This window comes from Babylonia areolata, chromosome 1 (genome assembly GCF_041734735.1).
Source record: "Babylonia areolata isolate BAREFJ2019XMU chromosome 1, ASM4173473v1, whole genome shotgun sequence".
NCBI lineage: Eukaryota > Metazoa > Mollusca > Gastropoda > Neogastropoda > Buccinidae > Babylonia > Babylonia areolata.
Genome location: NC_134876.1, coordinates 89,115,106 through 89,138,290, shown reverse-complemented (window position 1 = coordinate 89,138,290; position 23,185 = coordinate 89,115,106). Strand labels below are relative to the sequence as shown.

Genomic DNA, 23,185 nt, shown 5'->3' with positions numbered 1-23,185 from the left:
TGCAGCCCGTGCTGTGTGGACTGATGAAGCAGTGTGCTTGGCAAATTAGCAGGAAAAGGGTTAAGTTTGTCAACAAGTGACTGCTGATCCTGTGTGTATGTTTTTTGTCTTCCTTTCATTCTGTGATAACTGTATCGACTGGCAATGAATCTAACACACACACACACACACACACACACACACACACACACGAAAGCACGCATAAAAAGTGTTATTCCCAGAAAGTTTAATCAAATAGTACTTCGATAAAACAGTCGAAGAAAAAAAATCAATAAATCAATATTACTCGGACTAGGTAGTTAACTTACTTTCATCACAATGAAAAATATCACATACTGTCAAGCCTGTGACCATTTTAACATCAATGGGTACTGAGTAAATTGATTGGATAAAACAAGTCACAAAACGCAGCCCTTACTTATGCAAGAAATAAAGATAGTTTATGTCTGAAAAAAGAATAAAGGAAAGAAAAAAATATCAGCAGAACCAGAGAAAATCAGCGGCATATTACAGCGGCATTATTTTAATCTTTATTTCAGTATCTGCTTTAATCTGTCCTGAACGAAAGTCAATATTTTGCTGCATGGATTTAAAAGAACTGTTTTTATTACCCATGAGCACAATCATATGGAAATGTTGCACCATTTTTCAAATAACTGAAACAAGAGCCAAATCACCCAAGGCTCATGATCATGGGAGAAAATCCAAAACAAACGAAAGGAACAAAGAAGAAAGGGAAGTATCATATCTGCCAAGTCTCTGCATATCTGTTCATGAATTAGTTTATTTAGTTTATCTTAATGTAAAAAAAACAACAAAAAAACAGGCCCACTAAACCCTAAGATGTTTAATAAGAGGTTTAATATTTCGATAGCAGTATTGTTTAGATATTCGACTAACCACATCAAAACTTCCAGAGAAGCCGGTTGGCGGTATGCATTCTAGTCTGGGTAGAGTGTCGTGTATCAGGAAGATTCCGAATTCCGCTTTGACACCAATATTTTGATACAGTATCGTTGGCACAGATTCCACCACGATGTAAATGTCTTCGGAACAGCCATTAAAATCTGAATGCGTCCGTGGTTAACAGCCCGAGACAAAAGAAAATGGTTGCATTTTTCCTCTTCTAACCTCCTACTTTTCTACGTGTGTGTGTGTGTTTTTGTTGTTGTTGTTTTTTTGTTTTGTTTTGTTTTTAACGTACCTGTGTGATGTATACCTTGTATTTCCTTTTTTCCTTCGTTCATGAGCTTCAATTCCTATGCTCACTCGCACGTACACGTGTTATCAAAAGGTAGGTGTGATTTGCACCACTTTCGTCTTACTTACCCGTACTCAAGCTGATGGGAACCACATGCACTAACCTGAACTTGTGTGCCTTTTGTCTTGTCTAAAACAGCAAAGTTACTGTTTTTGTTGGTTGTATAATCAAGAAAAAAAGACACTTCCGAAAAACAAGAGACATGGCGATAGCAAGGCACATACATAATGGTTTCAACAAAAAACATGCGACAAAAAATCCATATTGGCAACTAAGACCGCTCAACTTGAATGCAACCATAGACAGCGCTGAAAGCCGGCAGCCGTTCCGTGTAATTTATCACATCTTAGATCATAAAAGAAAAAAACAATCTTATGAACTAAAGTACACTGTTACGTCTTTTATATAATCGTAAATAACACAGCAGGATATAGAGATATAGTGCGTGAACAGCGTCAACAGTCACAGCACACAATCTTCAGTGCACACACAGCAGCTTATATAGAATAAACATCGTAAAGAGAAATAAAACGACAGACAACTGAACAAAAGTTTTTAAAAACAACAACAACAACCAAAAAAAAAAAACAAACAAAAAAACCGCAAAGAGTATACGAAGCCAGTTCTTCAGTCAACGAAGACTTCATAAAGTTTACAAATAAATAAATAAATAGATTTAACCCTTAGGTTGAAAACAGGGTGGCAAGAAACTTCGAAAATAAATACAAATGGATAGTTCAGGAAGAAACCAACGGGGCAGACAACAGAAATGACAAAAACAACAACAACAAGAAAAAGGAACGACAGAAAAGAACATTTTCATGCAGTTTCATGAAGGCGGGGAAATTATTTGTAAATGGAAAACTTCACGTGCACACAAACACAACCCCATACTCAGGGCAAAATACAAAACAAATGTAATAAATAAAACCCGCGCCCTAGCGTGTTGTCAAACTATATAGTGCGTATACGTGCATGTCCCACGTCGTGTGTGTGTGTGTGTGTGTGTGTGTGTGCATAATCATTTGCGTGCGTTGGCGTGTTCTTTGTTGTCGTTTTTCTTTTTTGTTTTGTTTTATACGTGTGTGTAGGGGGATGGAGGGGGGATAGCGGAGGGGGTGGGTGGGGGCCCGGGGGGGTGGGGGGGGGGTTGTAGGTGCGCGTGTGACATGGTCGATGAGATGATGAAATAAGAAATGAGATGCATATTCCTGAAAATGGAATAACACTATCAGAAAAGAAAAGACAAACATATAAACATGACCACACATAGAAAACCAAAATGAGCACAATCTAAGTACCGATATGTGAGTAATTTTGTTTTTCCCGTTTTGTTTTGTTTTTTCACCGACTAGACAAATCAAAACAATCTGACGTTTACAGAGTGACTTACGCGCGCATGTGTGTGTGTGTGTGTGTGTGTGTGTGTGTGTGTGTGTGTGTGAGAGAGAGAGAGAGAGAGAGAGAGAGAGAGATTGGGGGGATGAGAGACAGATGGGAGATTTAGGACGACTGACAACCCGATAACCCATTTGTCCTCCTGATCAGTAGATTGTAAAATGTTTTTGTCCGGGCTGCTCTTGTAAATTCTATCTCCCATTTCAAGAGAGAGTAAAAACTTAGAAATAAAGACAGGGCGAAAGAAGGGAAAAAAATTCACTCACACATACACATGGACACACACACACAACACACATTCTAGCAAATCACACGAGCACAACATGCAGTTCCTCAATGCTGGGAGGGCACTAGTGTGCTGTCATCAATGGCTACTGTGGGTTCCGGTTACATTTCCAGTAACCTAATCAATTTCTGAACGAAGTTGGTTTTTTTTTAATTTTCATCTGTTTATTACTATTATTATCATTATTGTTATTATTATCATCATTACCTAATTTATTTCATTTTATATTTTTGTCATCCATCTCCCTTCTTTCCCGCTCTAAATCCTTCTCTTAAAATCCTCCCCCCCTACACCACACCGCCCCCTATAACCATTACCAATATTTTATTCTACACTTCTACTAACTTCATCGCTTTTTTTTTCTCTCTCTCTCTGTTATTCTCGTTCTATCCACTGTCTCCATTACTTTTTCCATTACCCGATTTATCTCCGTTTTCTATAATTCTCGTTGTCTCCCTATTCTTAACCCCCCCAACCCCCACCTCCTCTCCCGTCCCCACCCTTTCTCATCTTCCTTCAGATAATTGGTATCCTCGCTCCTCTCTTTTCCTCAGCTGCTTTGTGTGTGTGTGTGTGTGTGTGTGTGTGTGTGCGGCGCGCGCGCCTATCTCGGTGCAAGAATTCCAATTTACAGTTATCAGATGGCGTCTACGCGGAAATTCTGTCTCACAAAAAAAAGAAGAGAAACAAAAAGAAAGAAAAGAAAAGAAAAAACCTTTACGCGAAAATTTAATCTAAAAAAAATAATTTAAAAAAAAAGAAACAAAAAAGAATGACTTCTGTATCCAAGTATTAAGACTGTTGCTTCTTGCCTCCTCTCTTCCTTTTAACCCCTTCCCGCCCCTATATCCATTCTTTACCCCAAGCCTGTCAAAAACCACATAAAATACATCTTTCCCAGTAGGCGCCAAACGATGTAGAACTGAACGATGGAAGAATACTACGTTGGTTTGTTTTTTTTTTTTTGTTTTTTTTTTTGCTTTGTTCAGTTCCAGTCCCTGTCAACTCTTTTTTTTTTCATGCACACTTCAGAAACACTCACACAAAACAGACAGACCAAGACAGACAGACAAGACAAAAAGATTGGTAGTTATACACAAAGCCTCAAAATCTGTTTTCTAAGAGTGGTGGCAGTTAATAGAGCACTGTGGCACTGTGGTTGTGGCGAAAAAACAAAACAAAACAAACATAGATGGTGATGGGAATTTTTTTAAATATTGGTGCAGATACAGTTTAAGTGGAGTTCAAATTTCTGCCACATAAAACAAAAACCAAACATAAAAAACAACACATGATTGTGTAGAGCGCAGCAAACCACACATAAACGGGCTAAACACGATTTTCATTATGGATTATATTTTACTGTATTGTACCACTGCTTGTGCTACGGCTACTGCTAACACTAAAAACAATAGTAAACACCAAAATTACCAAATTGTCCCTTAAAGCACATTGTTTTCCCTAGAAACAAAAGGTAAACTAACTTGAGTGCAAGATCTTTTTTTTCAAACATCAACACGCAATACTGTCTGTCCACAATATAAAATGATAAACTAACCTGAGTGCAAGACTATATTTACACCAAAATATTTCTCTTCAAATACTTTGTTTTTCCTGGAGACATAAAATGATAAGCTAATCTGAGTGCAAGATCCTATTATACTAATAATATAAACATTATAACAATCATCATAAGAAGAACACTGATGAAGAATCGTATGATGCGAATTATTTTTTTTCAGAGTTTGTTTTCCATATGAATAGATGACAGACTGTCAATGTTGATGACTACAGGATCAAAGTTCAGCGAAGTTCAGCGGCCCCAAAATAATGTCAAACAAACAACGAACGTCCTGTCACTCGCTGGTGCTTAAGTCGGCTTTCCCTGCCAGGTACCAAATACACACCCTTCAATGGACAACTATGAAAGCCCTAGACCATAAAAATTATTTTAAAAACAACAACAACAACAACAAAACACGTTATCAAAATGATCTCAATCACTCCTTACAAACGAGCAACTAAGAAAGCCCACGGACAAAACAAGTCATGTTGCTTTTCGCCCAGCCAACAAAACACCAACAAAAAAACAAGCTATTATTGAGAGGATCTCACTCCACCACCCACAATTATTTCCCTTGTGAAAGCTAACATAAAGACTTCCTCGGTGGGAGGACAAGGACAAGGGGGAGCCCAAAGTATGTTTACTTGAACGTTACTTGTATGGTAATTTCATTTACTAATACTATACTAACACGGTAACCCACTGCTGCGGAACAGTCTTATCAAACTTAAAATATACTAAATAGCAATCCACTGCTGCAAAACAACCCCAGAAGGAAGGAGAGTTTAGCTGAAAATAATTACAGGGATCGGCAGACGTAAACAGCAAGTGCAAAGTCACCACTGCAGGAGATGCCATTGGAGCTGCTTGCTGCAGGCGACAACTCTTGTATTGCAAAAAAAGCTGCTCAATCAGGGGGCCACTTCCTGACCTAAACAGTGACCTCCGTCTGAAAAGGGTCGTGGAACGGCTTCGATCAGCACCGAGGGGCGCGTGGCTTGCACCATAGGAATGTTACAACGTCCACCGCGGGTAGCTATGTCTGATTTGAGTAATTGTTTGCTAGTGCGCGCTACATAGAAAAAAGTGAAAAACCAACGCGTAAAGGTATGCAACTCTGCAGAGACTCTGTGTAGACGATACAACCGAGGATGACCAACAAGCAGCTTCGCTTTTACCATAAAAGCAGGCTAGACGGCTGTTGAAAAACACCCTGTCCCACGGCATGTCTCTAGGGCTTTTAAGAAGGGCCATTCTCCTTGGCATGCGTGTCTCTCTCTGATCAGAACCAAAACTAAAATTCCCTTTCTTGTGTCAGTATATTGTATGAAGCCACCCTCATCCTCCAAGCTCCACACCCACAGACGACCTGACGTAAATTCACAGCTTATCAAACAACCAGAAACTGGAGACAATAATGAACTGAGTCACAAGAGAAGAAGTGCCTGGAAACAGCCACACAACCTCGGAGACAAAGCCAGCAACTGATACAGCGATGATTGTGCAATGAGAAGGACGCGCCCAGCTTGTGCTCCAAACAGCATCAGTTTCAGAAAGCACATCAAGGGAAATGCCTAATTTATATATAAAAAAAACGGGTGCACTCGCGTCCAGTGCTCGCTGAGACATTTCAAAACACTACAAAAGTAAACACAGTCACGAAACAATCAATTTTATTTTTTACTGAGAGGAAAATGAACCATATTAGAGCTGCATAAATCAATCCAGACAGTACAGGCCACACCATAGGAAAATAGAAGAGGCACTTGATTACTCAAAAATGGCACAAGCCGATGATAAAACGTGAACAACAGTACATCTGTAAATTATAAGCAAGGAACTGCAACCAAAGAAAAACCACTTTAATTATCACTGACCTGAAACAAAAAAAAATCAAAAACAAAAAACTACCAAGATTGCTGTACCATGGCCCCTCCCTTAAAAAAAAAAACAAAATCCTACCAAAACAATTGAGACAAATACTGGCCTCAGGAAAAAAAAAGAAAGAAAAAAAAGATACATTGCTACAGGCGTTGATGGGTTTAGAGGAACTGGGGGAAGTATAGATGGAGTAATGTCATGTCAGCAGACAGAGCCTTTTTTTTTGGTCGTCAGTGAGGTTTCTTAGTTGCTCTGACAGGGACATGTATCTGGTGCAAGCAGGTAAGTCAAGCAAGCACCGCCGACTTAATCAAGCCCCGCGAGTCAAGGTAACGTGTAATCATGTCAGATAAAATTCACACATTGAGCTCTCAAAGGGTCTATTTTCCAAATCTCCCCCTTCCCCCCACTCCTGCCCACCACACCACTTTTTAACACTGCCCATTTCAGTCTTTTCCTTCTGCGTTCGCAGTGATGACGTCAGGACTGGCTTTCAGTTCTCTCATGCCAGAAGAAAAGGAAAGCCGTTATTGAGCACGGCGTATCTTGACGACGAAGATGCCGCTGAGCACGAAGTAGACAGCAGTGATGACGAACAGGATGATGTAGCCCAGACCCAGCTGAAACAGATGTAAGAAGAAAAAAACATGATGGTGACATCTTTGGGTTATCCAAAAATCAAAATTCATTTTAAAGGCGCATTTAAGCTTTGATTTCTAAGAACCATGCTTAAAATCATGTTTGGGTATTTCTGTCTTAACACATAGAGAGAGAGCATTATGTTTTGAAGTGAGATAGAAAAAAAGTGAAAGGGAGAGGGTATGTGCGTCCTTGTATTCTGATACAGGACATGACCAATTGGTGTGCAAGGTTGGTGTAGAATTAGATACGAAGCTGCACCACCTCCCAATACAACACACACACACACACACACACATGTGCGCGCACGCACACACACATGCACACACATGCTTACATGTACACAATTCATCCGTCCTATCAATGCCAACATCAAGTCTTCCCAGTGATTTGCACACATATCCACCCCTTAGCCCCAACCCCCACATCAAATTTGACAGATACCAACACACCCGGCCTCTTCCATTTCGACCAATACTCACCCCCTCCAATTCCCCATCCTCTACATGATTATACAAAAACCCAGTCATCTACGGGGGCCCCATGGTGTGAAAGTTACCTACGCACGGTTACTATGTCATACACAACAGAACCCTACGACCTCCCTTCCCCCTCCCCCCTCCCCCCACTTCCCCACTCCCATGACCAACTTGCCCACCCTCTCCTCCCCTCACACCACGCACTTCACAATCCACGCGTTCAAAGAGGTCCAGGATGACGCCCCCGATGGGCGTGGCCAGGGCCTGGGGCAGCACGAGGGCCTGGTGCCAGACAGCTATGTCCTTGGCTTTCTCCTTCTCCTCCGGCAGCACGTCCATCACCAGGGCAAAGTCCACCGACAGGTAGGCCCCGAAGCCCAGCCCTGGTGTAAATAAAGCAGTGATAATAATCATCATCAATCTGAAGTTTGTTTCAGAAACCACAAGCAAGCACAGCCATTAGACAACACGGAACAATGATTATGCGTAACTCCGTTCTGTCTTGGAATCTTTGTATCAGACCTTTCTGTGTCCATTACTTTACACACACAAAAAAAAAAAAAAAAATTATAAAAGGGTATTTGGGAGCAGATGAATATCAGAAGCTTCTGGTTCAGAAACCCAGTCTTCAAGTCATGAAGAATTGATAGTATGGACAATATTTCAGACCACGCCCAATGACAAGGGAACAGTAGACATACAGTTCATTGTGGTCTGTGAAAAATGTCCTGAAAAAAAAGTACGTTATAAAAGTAACAGTTGTTTGTTGTTTGTTTTTTTTTCCTAAGCTCTGGGGTCACGAAGAAGCAACAGTGTGCGAGGTTTCTGAAACCTAGCTCCATTTTTATCGAGAAAAGAACTTCTAATCAATAGCGCAGATCATGGTGACAGCAACGCATATGTACTGATGACTAGCGTGTATCAGTATTGCGAGGTTCAGGCGAACCCCTTTTCCTTATAACTACTTATACAGAACTAACTGTACTAACCGATGACGAAGGCAACAGACACAGCCACATAATAGCCAGAGCTACCGGACAGGAAAGCGTCGGCCAGTGAGCCAGCTCCCATCAGCATGGCTGGAAAACAATCATTCCATACATTATGTCATTAACACACACACACACAACAACAACAACACACACACGTCACGCGTAGACACGCAAAACCTAACACAAGCACAAACACATTGCATATGATAAGCATACAACTATCCAAACTGATATCAACATTCTTCAACGACTACGTGGCACCTAATTATACACATGATGATTATAAAGCCAAATAACAACGCTCAAACTCACATTAATGCATAGAGACTCAAATATGTGCATTATGATATTCATATGACAAGCTGTTTTGTAATTAAATCAAACGATCAGTCTCATCGTTTGAAGGAGAGAGAGAGAGAGAGAGAGAGAGAGAGAGAGAGAGACAGACAGACAGACAGACACAGACAGAGATGTGAGTGTCAGTCGGACACACACACACACACACACACAACACACACACACACACAAATAGACAGACTCGGACGGACGGAGACCAAGAAGACCTCGACAGTCCCATACTGGGAGACAACCGACACCGAGGTCTTGTCGATGACTTCGAAACGACAACAAAGGCAACAGAAGATCAATGAACCAACAACACGCAACGAGTTCCGCAAATAAACCAACCCAGCACTCCTCCAAGACCGCCATAGGAGCAAACAAAATTAATACAGGAGGGAGAAAAAGAGAGCGCCACGAAACAAAGCAGTCGCCAGCTGATTAAGTTTGCATTGATCACAGGACAGTAGCGTGTTCTTGTGCGACTCTTCCATCATTTTGGGTGGGAGTGTAGTGGGAGTTCACACCCTGTTGGTGATAAAAAGCACGCTGTGTGGTGGTCTTGTATAGCGCGCGCGCGCGCGCGTGTGTGTGTGTTTGTGTGTGTAGTGTTGGTTAATAGAATTTTGTGTTACTTTGTGTTTGTGTTGCTGTTCTTGCAGTTAGGGTAACTCCACAGGATGAAAGCGTGTCACCCAGTGCAGGGCCGCTTCGCCGTCCCCCCCTCCTCCTCCGCCTCACTACTATCCGCCCTCTATTCCGCGGTTACTCGGTATTTCCCGATCAAATAAAAGTGGACATTTTCTCTAGACGTTTATCATGAGCAACTCTATTGTTGCAATGGGTTCTGTTTCGTGCGCTGAGTGCATGCTGCACGTTGGACAACATTTATAGTCTCTTCCGAAATCCTTAACACTCAGACAACTAGTTGATTGCTCTGGATCTCATGAAGGGACGTGTGAAAACATGTTGGCCATTGCGTGATTCGAACCATGGATCTTTGCTTCATAGTCAGACGCACTGTCTGCCAATCCCTGAGACTGTTTGGAGTTGTGACGATGGATCTACTGAGACAGACAGAGAGACAGACACTTGGGGATGGTGGAAAGGGACGAGGGACTGGGCGGATAACGACAGAAAAACACAGACAGCCGATTTCCATGCCTTGCTGTGTGGACCTCCAAAAAATACTGTAGAGAAGTAAATATTATGTGACTAAATCAATACAACACGCAGTTCAATGCTTTTGTACTTTTACTGCACTCCCTGTGTAATCTCGAGTTAAGTATTCTTGTGAAAAATGGAGTTTTTGTGTTTGGATTTTGCTGATGTGTTTGCGCTGCGTTTTGATGTAAATTATTCTTTTATTTCATTCATAAATAAATTAACTGATTTTAGCTAATCATTTCATTAAAAAACTTTTTTTTAATTCTCTGGTAACGAGCTGTGCGACATGAGAGAATGAATGAATGAATGAATGAATCTTTATTTTCCAACGGTGAAGATATTAGCACTTTGGCCAACTTAAACATCTGCCGTTGTTCTAAGAGACACACAAACATGTACGCATATAAATGTAGTTATACTAAGTTAATACTTAATACATGTATAATGTACGAGTATAACACAGCGTCAAACTGAGAGACACAACATCGCTCACATCTGTACGGAACGGAAGCGAGTAACACACACACACACACACACACCAAGGGAAAAACAACAACAGAACCCTAGCATGAATGCTACACATGAATGATTCAAGTGAAATTAACACAGAAAAGTAATGATAAAATTTTAAACACAGATGTAAGAGACATAAAAAACAGCAAATAAGGCGACGGGTAATAGGGATATGGACAGATAGACACATTATGTGAAAGACAGAGAGAGGGAGAGGCAGAGGGGAGAGAGAGACAGAGACAGACAGACAGACAGACAGAGAGAGAGATGTAAAGATATGTCAGTATGGGGGAAAAAAAGAGTTGGGTGAGGGTGGTTCACAATTTGTAATACATGTAAGTATACAGAATCGTAGACGTGACCAGACTCGAGTTTGATTTTGTTTGTTTGTGTCCACTGTAAAGAGAAAATCTCTGAAAACAATATTCAATGGCGTGATACGTTATCAACTGATTGACGCATTTCGACATAGTTTGTAAGGATTGTCAGTGACAATATTATACCAGATTTTCGGTCTGGCTTTCGGCACGCATGTACTGTCCAAGTTTCTCTTTAAATGTTGTGGTGGAAAAGGGTTCTTTGAGGTGTTTGGGGAGATTGTTCCAGCAGTGCGTGCCGGAATATACCAAACTCGATTTATAAAGGTCTATTCTTGGCTTGGGTAGAGTAAGAGTCGCATTTCGGGAGTTAGGGTTGCGAGTTTCATAGCAGACAATGGTTTGGTGTAGATAAGTAGGGCATTTACCGAATATAATTTTATGCATAAGTGCGCACTTATTCAATATTAGGTGCTTTGTCAAGGAAAGAGGTGCTGGCAGTTGATACTGATGACTGCGTGTGTTTCGTAAAACACCACTGAGGTGTTTTACAGCACGTCTGTGTACAGAATCTAGTTTTTTCATGTGCACTTCGCTGCAGTTGTCCCACACATTTGAAACGTAATTAATTCTAGACATGACGTGAGAATGGAAAAAGAAATAGGAAGCCTCTGGACTGACGACATGTTTTAAACGGGATAATCGGTAAACATTTTTTGCAACTGACCTTGATAAAGAACTGATATGTGCCTCCAATTTTAGCTGGTTGTCAATAACGACACCAAGGTGTCGATGTTCTGTAACTTGTTCAATAGCTTGGCCATCGATTGACAAAGTGAGCGGATTTAAGCCACGCTGGTGCTTTTGGCGAGTGGTTACAATCATACTCTTTGTTTTTTCTGGGTTAAGGAGCATATTATTTTCTGTACACCAGTTGGATACTTCGGTTAGGCTGGTTTGTAATTTATCATTAATGTTCTCTAAATTTACTCCATTTGTATGAAGAAATGAGTCATCTGCAAACATGTCGCATGATATTGCAGATGAGGAGATACATAATGGAAGATCATTGATATAAAGGTTGAACAAAAAGGGGCCAAGCACAGAGCCTTGGGGAATGCCCATTTTAGTTATCCCCACATTCGAAAAAGTCCCGTTTACTAATACACTCTGTTTTCTTTCTTTTAAGTATGACTCAAAAAAATTAACAGAATTTGTATCAAGCTGATAAACCCGTAGCTTTTCAAGAAGTATTCGATAGTTAACGAGATCAAACTTCAAATCTAGATATACAATTCCGTTGATTTTTTTGTCATTTATAGCTGTGAGCAGTTTATCTAAGAGACTGGTTGGGGCTGTCTGACAGGAGTGTTTTGGGTGAAACCCTGACTGATTTTGATGAAGCAAGTTGTGCCGGTCAAGATATTGCAAAAGGTGCTTGTGTACGTGTTTTTCAAGTGGTTTAGAAAGCGATGATAGTATTGATATTGGTCGGTAATAGTTCAGGTCAGAGGGATTTTTTTACTTTAGGTAGTGGTATAATTTTGGCAGTTTTGAACATAGTTGGAAAAACACTTTTTGAAATACTGAGGTTATAAATATATGTCAGATGATGCACTGTATATGGCAGTGATAGAAGCAGAATTTTATTGCTGAGTCCGTCACAGCCATGTGTATTTTTTTGTCCAAGGCTGGATATGTATTTACCGACCTCATAAACGGTTAGTTGTGGAATGTGAAATGTATCTTGATGGCTGAGCCTGTCTGAACAAAATGATTTTAGACTGACTGGACATTTATACTGACCTGAGTTTTGTTTCAGACGATTTGTCAAACTTTCCGCGATGGATAGGAAGTGGTTGTTAAGTCTGTTGCTGTGAAACAATCAGATTTCAATGATTTTCCAGGAAAGGACTTATTGGTCAGTGCATTGAGAGCTTTCCATAGGGATGAAGTATTGTCTGATTCTGACGTCGCTATCCTGTTAAAATATGTCTTTTTGGCCTGACGGACTAAGAACTTCACGTGTTTTCTTTGTTGCTTAAACGCGGAATAGTTTTTTTTCTTTCTTAAGTTTATCTCTAATTTTGATCGCTATTGATATGATGACAGTAAACAACGGAGGTGTTGATGAATTTCCTACCCGTTTTCTTCTAACTGGGGCATGCTTGTCATAAACAGATAAAAAGATTCTATGAAATGCCGCGACCGCTTCATCTGGATCGTTAGATTCATAAATTTCCTTAAATGAGCATTCGCTAAGATCATGGAGAAAATCAACTTTGTTAAAGTGCTTATACGATCGATACGTGATGGTGGAGTGGGTTCTAGTTCTAGCTGTTGGTATCTTACAGGCAACTGTACACTGTATAATGAAGTGGTCACTGATACTGGTCTGGTGTACCTGAGCACTTACGACTCTGTCTGGATTATTAACATAGATGTGGTCAATCAGAGTTGAGCTGGATGACGTAACTCGCGTTGCTGACTTTATTACTTGGTGCAAATTAAATAGAGATATGGTAGAATCCCATGCCGGATGAGGTTTTTGAAAATCTATATTAAAGTCGCCAAGAATGATAATATCCCTGCCACGAGCAAAATCCTGTACTTTGTCCATCATGATGACAAAATCATCATACCACCCGAAATTGCTGGATGGGTTTCTATAAATGAATCCTAGTATAACTGGGCATTTTGCTACTTTCACCTCCAGCCAGATGCTTTCTACATTTACGGACTCTAAATCAAATCGTCTATTAGTAAAACCTTTCATAGTGTCGTGGACATACACAGCTATTCCGGTGTGTCCGGAATGAGTGGCATCTCTTCTGAACAATGAATAGTTTGGAATCACAATTATATCATCGTCTACAGCTGGGGACAGTCTAGACTCTGTTATTCCGAAAATGTGACAAATTCTAGTCTGGTCAAGGAAGACGTTCACATCAGTCGATTTGTTCTCAAGATGGTAGACATTCAAATGACCCACAGTGAGATCATAAGTTTGCATTTTTGACATGAACGATGTAGGTCTACACTTCAATTAACACTTCTTAAAAACGGTGAAGCAAACAATATTTTCACAAAACACTTCAGAACAATTCAGGGCAAAATTAATGAAAAGAAAAATAAGAAAAGCAAACACAGAATAAAAAATAAAAAATCAATGCACACACACACAATTTGTTTATATTCAAGTGCTAAGGAACAAAAAAAAAAAAAAAAGAATCGCAAGGTCCACACGAAATGTTTACGAAGAAGAAAAAAAAGTCGCTGGATGAAAAACAAACACGAAATTGAAAAAAAACAAAAACAAAAAAAAACAAAAAAAAAACACCTCCAATAAAACAAGAACAATCCAATTCAAGAAAAGGAGGGTGGGGGACACGAAACCAAATCGGGGCAGAAGTTGACACTAGTATGTCACAACGGTCATCCACAGTAAGCCAGGGGAAAAAAGAAGATGGGAAAACGAAGTTGGATTTTCTTCTGTGGGTCCCTCAGTACAGTTAAGGAAAGGAGAGAGTGAGGGTAAAGGCGCTGCATGTGTTGAAGCCAGGGGTTGAAGGGCATAGGGGGGAAGGGAGGGAAAGGCCAAAAGGGGGGAAACACTGGCTGGCTGGGTTCGTTATAAAGCGGCATGGGTGGTATTGCAAAGTGGGGGCTACACGTTGTTTGACCGACTGGTATTTGACCACTAATTTTTGACTGATCAAACTGCGTCACTTGAGCGTCTTGTGTTCTGGATGGTGGAAGTTGTAGACGGTTGGCCTGGTGACCAGCCATTGTCTCTTGAGCCACGCGGCCCTCGCAAAGTGCCGGGCCTGTTCTGCCGTCACTGAACCGTGAAGGATGGTTTGTGCGGAGAGCGAGAAACTGACTAACTTGACATAACCATAGCGACAGACCCCTTGCGGACAGATGGGCGCCGTCAGTTGTGAAATAAGGTTTCACCAGTTGGGAATTTGTGTCAACAAATTTGTTTTCGAACAGAAAAGTGATTCCCTTGTCTGCGCATACTGCATGCAGTTCATTATTTAGTAGGTTTATGAATCGCAAGGGAGCTGATTTTCTGGGAAGGAGCGCGGAGACAGCTGTTTTGGTTGCAGGAAAAACCCTTTTGAACTGCGTCAGGAGGTCACTAAAGTCACGCTTCAATGTGTCAGCGGTGTAGTGTTTGTGTATGTCATTACCACCCACTTGCAATACCACCCAATGTGTGTCCTCCCGCACCGGGCTGTCTTGGAGAGCAGCAGTGACATCAATCACTTTAGCCTCCGGCATTGTGCGGACATGAGTGCGCCCTGTTCTGTCCAGCCTCTGTGTGTCGATGGACTGGAGGTTCGAATCCCCAATAAGAAAATTGATAAGTTTTCCTTGGGCGGGGAAGCGCAGCTTGTACTTTGGGGGAGGGTCACTTATGTTGTTGATTTTGAGTTTATTGTCTGATGTAGACCTTTCTGTGTTGTCCGTTGTGACGGTACCAGTGTCAGCGACAGGTGGAGACACAGTAACAACCTGGCAATCGTCTGTATTATCCGCAACACTTGTGTTAGCCATATAAATATCAGCACATACTTTTGGCTTGATTGCCTTTGACGGGGTACAATCAGATTGTTCTTCATTGGATGAACTTTTAGTTGTCATTCCACTGCAGTCACTCTTTGATTTAACTATGTGTTTTTGGCGGTCTGATATGCTATTAATCAATTTAGTTTGGTCTTTAAGTAGACCGCGCAAGACATTACATTCTTCTTGCAGACTGTCAATTTTTTTCTGCATTGTCTGCGTTATTATTTTCAGTTTGTGGTCAGTGTGGGATTTGATGTCTGCATCTAGGTCCTTGATGCATGACCTGCACATTGGTTCACTTACAAACTGCAGACACTGCACACACACACTGTCATCTGTGTTCACTAAGACTTTGGTGTCAATGGGATCACTGACATCGGGGGTATTATTGTCACCTTGGAGTGTTGGGTGATCTCTGAATCAGTGTCAATTCCACCTTCCGTTGGCGATGACAGTGGTGACAGTGACACACACACTGACGGAGATTCAGTGTTGGGTGTGTCTGGAGACTGGTCAGCAGTGTTCTCCTGTGTGGGGGCAGAGGGGTGGCTGTCCACGCAGGGGGTTGTTGTGCCAGTGTCTGTCTGCTGCACCTCAGCATCCTGATGCTGGTCACTGTCAGTCAGGGGGTGGGGGGGACAGTCTGGAGACTGGTCAGCAGTGTCCTCCTGTGTGGGGGCAGAGGGGTGGCTGTCCACGCAGGGGGTTGTTGTGCCAGTGTCTGTCTGCTGCACCTCAGCATCCTGATGCTGGATACTGTCAGTCAGGGGGTGGGGTGGACAGTCGGGGGTCTGGGGGTCCAGGTGGCTGTCGTCCAATGGAGTGACAGCACGGACACACACTGGAACAGGTAGGATGTCAGTGCCGTCACCAGATGTAGACATGGGGCTGTCTGTCGTGGAGTTGGTGCCACTGACAGCTGGTCCGAGGTTAGTGGGTGTGCTATCAGTGACTGACAGTGAGCGTTGATCATTACCGTCCTCTGAAGAATCACTGTCTCCAATTGGCAGCAATGCCGGAGGGACGGCGCTGGATGCATCGTCAACAATCATGGTTGAGTCCTGAAGTTTGCTGACGATGGAACACAGCACTTCAAACTCACACCTGGCCCATGCCTGACACTGGTTGCCCTGTATCAGACATGAGCCAGCACCCTTTTTCTGTGTTGTCTTTTTAAGAAAGTATAAAGTTATTGTAATGCATTTTTCGTCATTGTTTCTGTATACTTGTACAAACGTTTTCACTAAATTATGCTGAGAAGGCTCAGCAGTTGAGTGGGACCTGTAAAATGTTGTCTCCATGATCCCTGTCTTCCCATACCACTTTGAAGTTGGAGTCTCTGTCGGGATTATTGAAGTAACGCAATGCAAGAGCATCACGCCACTTCTTCAGAGTTTGTTGTTCAACACAACGGAACGTTTTCTGTTTGGTGTCCAATGTGTCTTTAAGTACAGGCTTAACAGCCTGTACACTTGGCACTAAGGAGTCCATGCTTCATTTGAGCTTAAGTGGATGACCATGTGAAGTGAGGGTTTACATAGGACGTCTGATGCCCATGACAACTAGAGGATACAATCCAGCCAATTACTGTTGGCCCGCTCAGCGTCCCCCTCCTCAGTCGCGCCGAGAAGATTTTCTCAGACTTGGTGAGGTAACACTGAAGGGCCACGCTTTCTGGGGTACGTCTCTCCTCACTTCACAGCACCAATGTGTAAAACATATGAAATGAAACCACAAACATAACTTAAAAAAACCCACAACTGCACTTGTAAACAATGCGCGAACTACACACCTGTATAGCACATCACTTTACACATCCGCTGATAGTGAGTTTATAATCCATATGATACTGGAACCACGTTAAAACCACAATAACACGAGAGCGATCACGGACGTGACCAGCTCAGGCCGCCATCTTTGTTGAGAGAGGGAGGGAGTGAGAGAGACAGAGACACAGAGAGAGAGCGAGTAAGAGAGAGACAGAGAGATAGAGACACAGAGAGAGAGAGAGAGAGAGAGAGAGATTATTACCAACTTTTACTTATCGGCTGTCAGTGTTTTTCTGGCGTATTGCGATCAACAATTTGTACCATTCTTCTTCGCTTTTCTGTCTCGTTACAGCTGCGACGTCGTTGTTACTGCTTCGTGTTGTATACATGTGTGTGTGTGTGTGTGTGTGTGTGTGTGTGTGTGTGTGTGTGTGCGTGCGTGCGCGCATGCACTCGCGATTCTATTCTATTTAAAGTGTTGCACGATTCCCACGCAAAGTCTATAGTATATACACGCTTCAATGAGCAGTTCAATAAACACACGTGCATTGTTAGGATGTTGTGCAACCACCCCCGTGCATATTTGATGCTACGATAATCCACAATCTGCACGTGCATTCGTATAACAATATACAGCTTTTCGTCAGTGTTTTATGATGGCGAGTCTGAATTTTCTCGGTGAGATATAAAATTCAGGGAGAAGGCGGAAGGGGGCAGTCAGTGGAAGGTAGGTGTGGGGCAGCTGTAATATACAATGTATGCGAGTGAACTAATATGCGACTGAGCATGACCGATGTTGGCCTATTTGTTTGTTTGTTTTTGTTGCCTTCTGTTGTTGTTTTTGTACACAGGGCGTAAAGCACTGTACAACCCCCTCCATGTGTGTGTGTGTGTGTGTGTGTGTGACAGTGTGCACGTGCGCTGGTGTGTGTCCGGACACCAACCCGTTCACCAACGAGCTTACTGTATTGTCGATAGATCTCTCAGCCAGCCTCCGCTGCCGGGAATAGAAAGTCCCTCAGTCTCAGCCGACACAACCCACTCTTAAGCTACATAGCTGGCCAAGGCACAAGTAAAAGGGATCAACCAGTATTCCACAGAGTGCGAGTTTCGGATATCCCCCACCCCCCACCCCTCCCTCAACTCCCCACATCCCTTTCTATAAAAGAATCGTCTCTCTGCGTCTGGTATTGGTATTTCCACCGTGACTGCTCCCCTACCCCTCCCTTTCCTTTTAAATCCTCTCTCCCACTCTTCCATCCAAACTGCTACGATCAACCTTCTCACTATGACGACATAACCGGAGCGGGGCGGTTTTGGAGTGTGTCGATATAGGCAGTTTATTCATTCAGAGAGGGAGAGACAGACAGACAGACAGACAGACAAGAGACAGACTGAGACAGACATATATATATATACAGAGAGAGCGTGAGAGACAGACAGAGACAGAAGGGATGACGGATATATATCTAATATGTATATCTATATATTTCTATCTCTCTCTACATATTATACACACACACACACACACACATTGTGTTATGCATGTGGGTGTAGGGTTAGCGTGGGATGGGGTTGCAAGTAGGACTGGGTGGGGCGAGTGGTGTTAGGTAAAACGTAGGAGAAGAGGTCGGGTGTGACAAAAGTGGGGGAGAGGAGGGTAGGATAGGTAGTAAGTGGGAGAGGGGGTTAAGTAGTAAATGGGGTGGGAGGGTAGTACGAGCGGTGTGGATAACATGGTGCAAAAAAAACAAACACAAAAAAAAACAAAAACAAAAAAAAAAAACGGCAAATAAATTGCATTGTACAAACGCAAACACAACAGTGGTTACTTACATTTAACAAACAAATAAACAAACAAAAAAACAAAGATAGATGGAAAGAGCGACAGAAAGCGAAAAGAAAAAATGCCAGAAAGAAGACAAAGAAGAAAAGCCACTTCAAGTCAACAACGACAGACGCTGAAAGTTCAATACTGAAACCAACATTGAAGATCACAAAGGCTAGGGAGAGATGGAGGGAGGGAGAGAGAAGTGGAGTTTGGTTTTTTTGTTTTTTGGGGGTTTTTTGTTTGTTTTTTTTACCTGCTGCGATCACAATGGCTTTTCTTTTCCCTGTTCGGTCGGACAGTATGCCAAAGAAGACAGAGCTGAAATCGGAATAAAGTTATTATGATAATCATGATAAGATATATGTGTCTTTTTTCATCCACCCACCCCCATCCCCCCTCTCTCTCTGTCACGCAGCCAGACACACTCGCAGCTCCCTCCACATTCACCCACCCACACTCGAGCACACACACACATACACGAATGTGCACGTAATTCCTGACAGCACTTAACAGCTCAAAAAGCGCGAGTGTCATTAGTCTTCCCCCCTCCCACGTACCGGTGTATCGATTTTCCAGTATCCCCGTGAAAAGAACTGGCTTGCAGCATTGGCGATGGTTCATGATGAGAGAGTGTGTGTGTGTGTGTGTGTGTGTGTGTGTGTGTGAAAGTGAGAGAGTGACAGAGAAAGAGAGAGAGAGACAGAAAGACAGACAGAGACAGGTACAAAGGAAGAGACAGGGACAGAGACAGAGAGAGACAGAGATAGAAAGGCAGATGCAGAGAAAGACTGACATATAGAAACAGAGTAACGTTACAGTTCTATATCTCCAGTCTCTGTTCTACCGACAGTAAGCTGCATGAATGCAGTAGCATTGCAACAAACAGTCCACAGTCCAGCACCATAGCAACTGAAAACGAAATCACGGAGAGAGAGAGAGAGAGAGAGAGAGAGAGAGAGAGAGAGAGAGAGAGAGATGGGGGGAGGGGGGAGAATGGGAAGAGGGAGAGATACTGGTAGCTGCAGACAGCGAGAATGCCAAAATTGCATATAACTTACCAGTACCATAAGTCGTGCATTACAAAAGAGCACACACCACGTTCATAAAAGAGCAGAAGGCAACCCCAATGAAGACGACAAGAACAACTATAACAACAAAAACAGCAATCATTCTTTTGAGTGTTTTTTTTGGGTGTGTGTGTGTGTGTGGGGGGGGGGGGTGATGCGAACTTAATGGATAAAACAACATATCGCGCTTTTTTTCTTCTTTTTTTTTTTTTTTTTTTGTTTTTGTTGTAAGCATTTCATTGAAGTTGGACTGTACTGATGTTGCTCGAAAAATGGCACGATCCTACGTGCCTGCTGTATGTGTATGTATCTCACAATCTCACAGACGGCAAAGACGGGATTTTGATCAGCAGTAGGTATACCTGAAGGCAGCAGAGATGAGCAGAGGCAGCAGCATCAAAGCCACAGAGGTGGCGGCGCTCCAGCAGCGTGGCAGCTGAATCATGTCGTCCAGCCAGTACTCCAGGAACCTGCACACGACACGATACAAACGTCAGTGAATCCTCCTCTTCTGTGCCCTCTGCCACATACCATACAGGCAGCCACCACAGATGACGGGTGCAATAGCTGAGTAGTTAATTAAAGCGTTTGACTTTCAGTCTGAGGGTCCCGGGTTCGAATCTCGGTAATGGCGGCTGGTTGATAATAAGGGTGAAGATTTTTTCGTTCTCACAGGTCAACATAATTATGTGAAGATCTGCCAGTACCTGAACCCCCTTCGTGTGTATATGTACGCGGAAGATCAAATACGCACGTTAAGGATTCTGTAATCCATGTCAGCGTTCGGTGGATCATGGAAACAAGAACATACCCAGTATGCACACCCCCGAATACGGAGTATGGCTGTCTACATGGCGGGGTAAACAAAGAAAATGGTCATACACGTAAAATGTTAGATGTCTGTCTGAGTCTATACGTGTGCGTGCCTGAAATCTAATTGAATGACACCGGAAACGAACGATGAGTGCGCAATGCAGCCGTCAGTCGGCTCTGCCCAGGTAGGCAACCTGTTGTGCAAATGACCCCGTGTTTGTAACGCGCTTTGAGTTTGGTCTCCGACCGAGGATAGGCACTATATAAGAATCATCATCTCATCATCTCTACGTCCAGGATACCCCCCCCCCCTTCCCCCAGGAACGCCAGAAGAACAGCCAGAGACTTCAGCCCAGAACGCCAGCCTGAACTGCACCCCCATTTGTAACTACCATCGCTTTCTTTTGCCACGAAAGACGGGCATCCCATGACTCACGCTCCCCCAGTTTCTAAGGACGTGTCTCAATCGAGTGTCAGTTTCTTCGCATGATCTGTGGTGCTGTCAAGCGCGGAGGTTCTTTTCCTGGAGTTCAATGTGTAAGAATGATAATGTTTGGCAGAACACAGCAACAAATGTATCAACCATCACGGAAGGAGTCCGTCGGATATCTTTTGTGGCTTTGCAGTGTCACACACGTGCACGTGCACGCAGGCGTCGCACACACACACACACACACACACTAACACACACGCTAACACAACCCACGCACGCGCATGCACACAGACATTGCGCTCTCCCGGTGTCTCACCCAATGATTGTGGCCACGCCTTGCTGCATCAGAAACCTCGTGATGAACACCCATCTGAAGTCGTGTTCTGCAACAGCGAAAAGCTTGACGTAGTCTTTCGAATATCAACAAGAGAGCACAAGAGCTTAAGGTTCAGAGTATGATAACCACTTATTTGACCACATGAACTATAGATTAAAGTAAAGAAAGAAAAAAAACCTCATCTCTTTTTGTTCCAAAAAGATTTCATATAATTGTAGTGTGCAATGTTTTAATGATTATTTTTTAAGAAAAAAAGTTTCCTTGCCTTTCAGTGGACTCCAGAAGCTGGCAAAAATGATTCGGCAGCCTGAAATGAAAGAACAGGGAAATTGCTATCAATCGCTGAGTTGTGAAAAATGCGAATTATGCCACAAACGAGTGATATTCACTCACTAACGTATACACTCACATCACAAACACACAAACACACACACGCAAGCACATACACACAACAGACATACATCAAATACACCATGCTGTCTCACCTATATCTTTTTTCTCCGTCTCTTCTCTTCCTTGGGATTCCGATGTGGAGATGACAGTGACGCTTACGCAGATAATGATGATGACGATGATCATACCGTAGATGCTCAACACCCCAATATGCTGCGCGCGCACGTACACACACACATACACACACACACACGCAAATGCACACGCAGACATACATACAGATATGCACAAAAGATATATCAATACAGGTGAACAAGTTCAAACATCAGACATGATTATGTGCGCGTCATGATTAGGCAAAAGTGCATTAAAAACCCCCAGTAAACACACACACACACACACACACACACACACATACGCTCACGCTCGCACACACACATACACACACACACACACACACGCGCGCGCGCACACACACACACACACACACACAGAACTCTCTCTTTCTCAACATTATTCTGCTGCAACAAAACCGCAACGCCCTAGAGTGAACAACAACAAAACTTATCAATTATAGTAAACACGAATAAACACTACCAAAATACCCCCCAAAAGTTTTGCATATCACTATAATAGCTCTAACAATTCCAGCCACAAAATAACTGACTGCTGACGTTCCTCCTTCTTTTCTTTCTACTTACTCCCACTGCCACTCCGATACTTCTCTTAGCATTATGCTGGTACAATAACTAAAAAAATAAAATAAAATAAAATAAAAAGTTCCACACTGCTCAAGACCACATGCAGAAAGAGCGGGAAAAAAAAGAAGAAAAAAAAAAAAGAAACTAGCTGACAACGACTCACGGTAAAGGTGACACCAGCGGCGGCACCGGCGACATTCCCTAGTAATATCATGGCGCCCATCACCCCTGAGTTGAAACCTGCAACCAAGTCATACCAGGTAGTAAGATGCAATAAAAAATATTGTTTTTTTTTAAAGCCTCAAGTCAACATGCCGGATGATTTGCTCCTCTACACTCTCTCTCACACACACACGAACACACACACACATATACTTTAAATAAACCCCGGTACTAAGTAACATTTCATAAAGGAACACTAAAAAAAAAA

General features: G+C 42.6%; 1 protein-coding gene across 1 annotated transcript in view; it reads right to left on the bottom strand.

Moving 5' to 3' along the window:
* Positions 1 to 211: 211 nt before the first annotated feature.
* LOC143288946 (uncharacterized) overlaps positions 212 to 23,185 on the bottom strand; it is a 60,520-nt gene continuing 37,546 nt past the window's right edge. The window contains exons 10-18 of the mRNA XM_076597631.1: positions 22,919 to 22,995; positions 22,147 to 22,267; positions 21,927 to 21,968; positions 21,641 to 21,707; positions 20,441 to 20,548; positions 19,265 to 19,329; positions 8,498 to 8,587; positions 7,713 to 7,891; positions 212 to 7,010 (exon numbers count right to left, since the gene is read on the bottom strand). Of these exons, the coding sequence (XP_076453746.1) occupies positions 6,918 to 7,010; positions 7,713 to 7,891; positions 8,498 to 8,587; positions 19,265 to 19,329; positions 20,441 to 20,548; positions 21,641 to 21,707; positions 21,927 to 21,968; positions 22,147 to 22,267; positions 22,919 to 22,995 (842 nt within the window). The 3' untranslated portion in view covers positions 212 to 6,917. The remainder of the gene's footprint in view (positions 7,011 to 7,712; positions 7,892 to 8,497; positions 8,588 to 19,264; positions 19,330 to 20,440; positions 20,549 to 21,640; positions 21,708 to 21,926; positions 21,969 to 22,146; positions 22,268 to 22,918; positions 22,996 to 23,185) is intronic.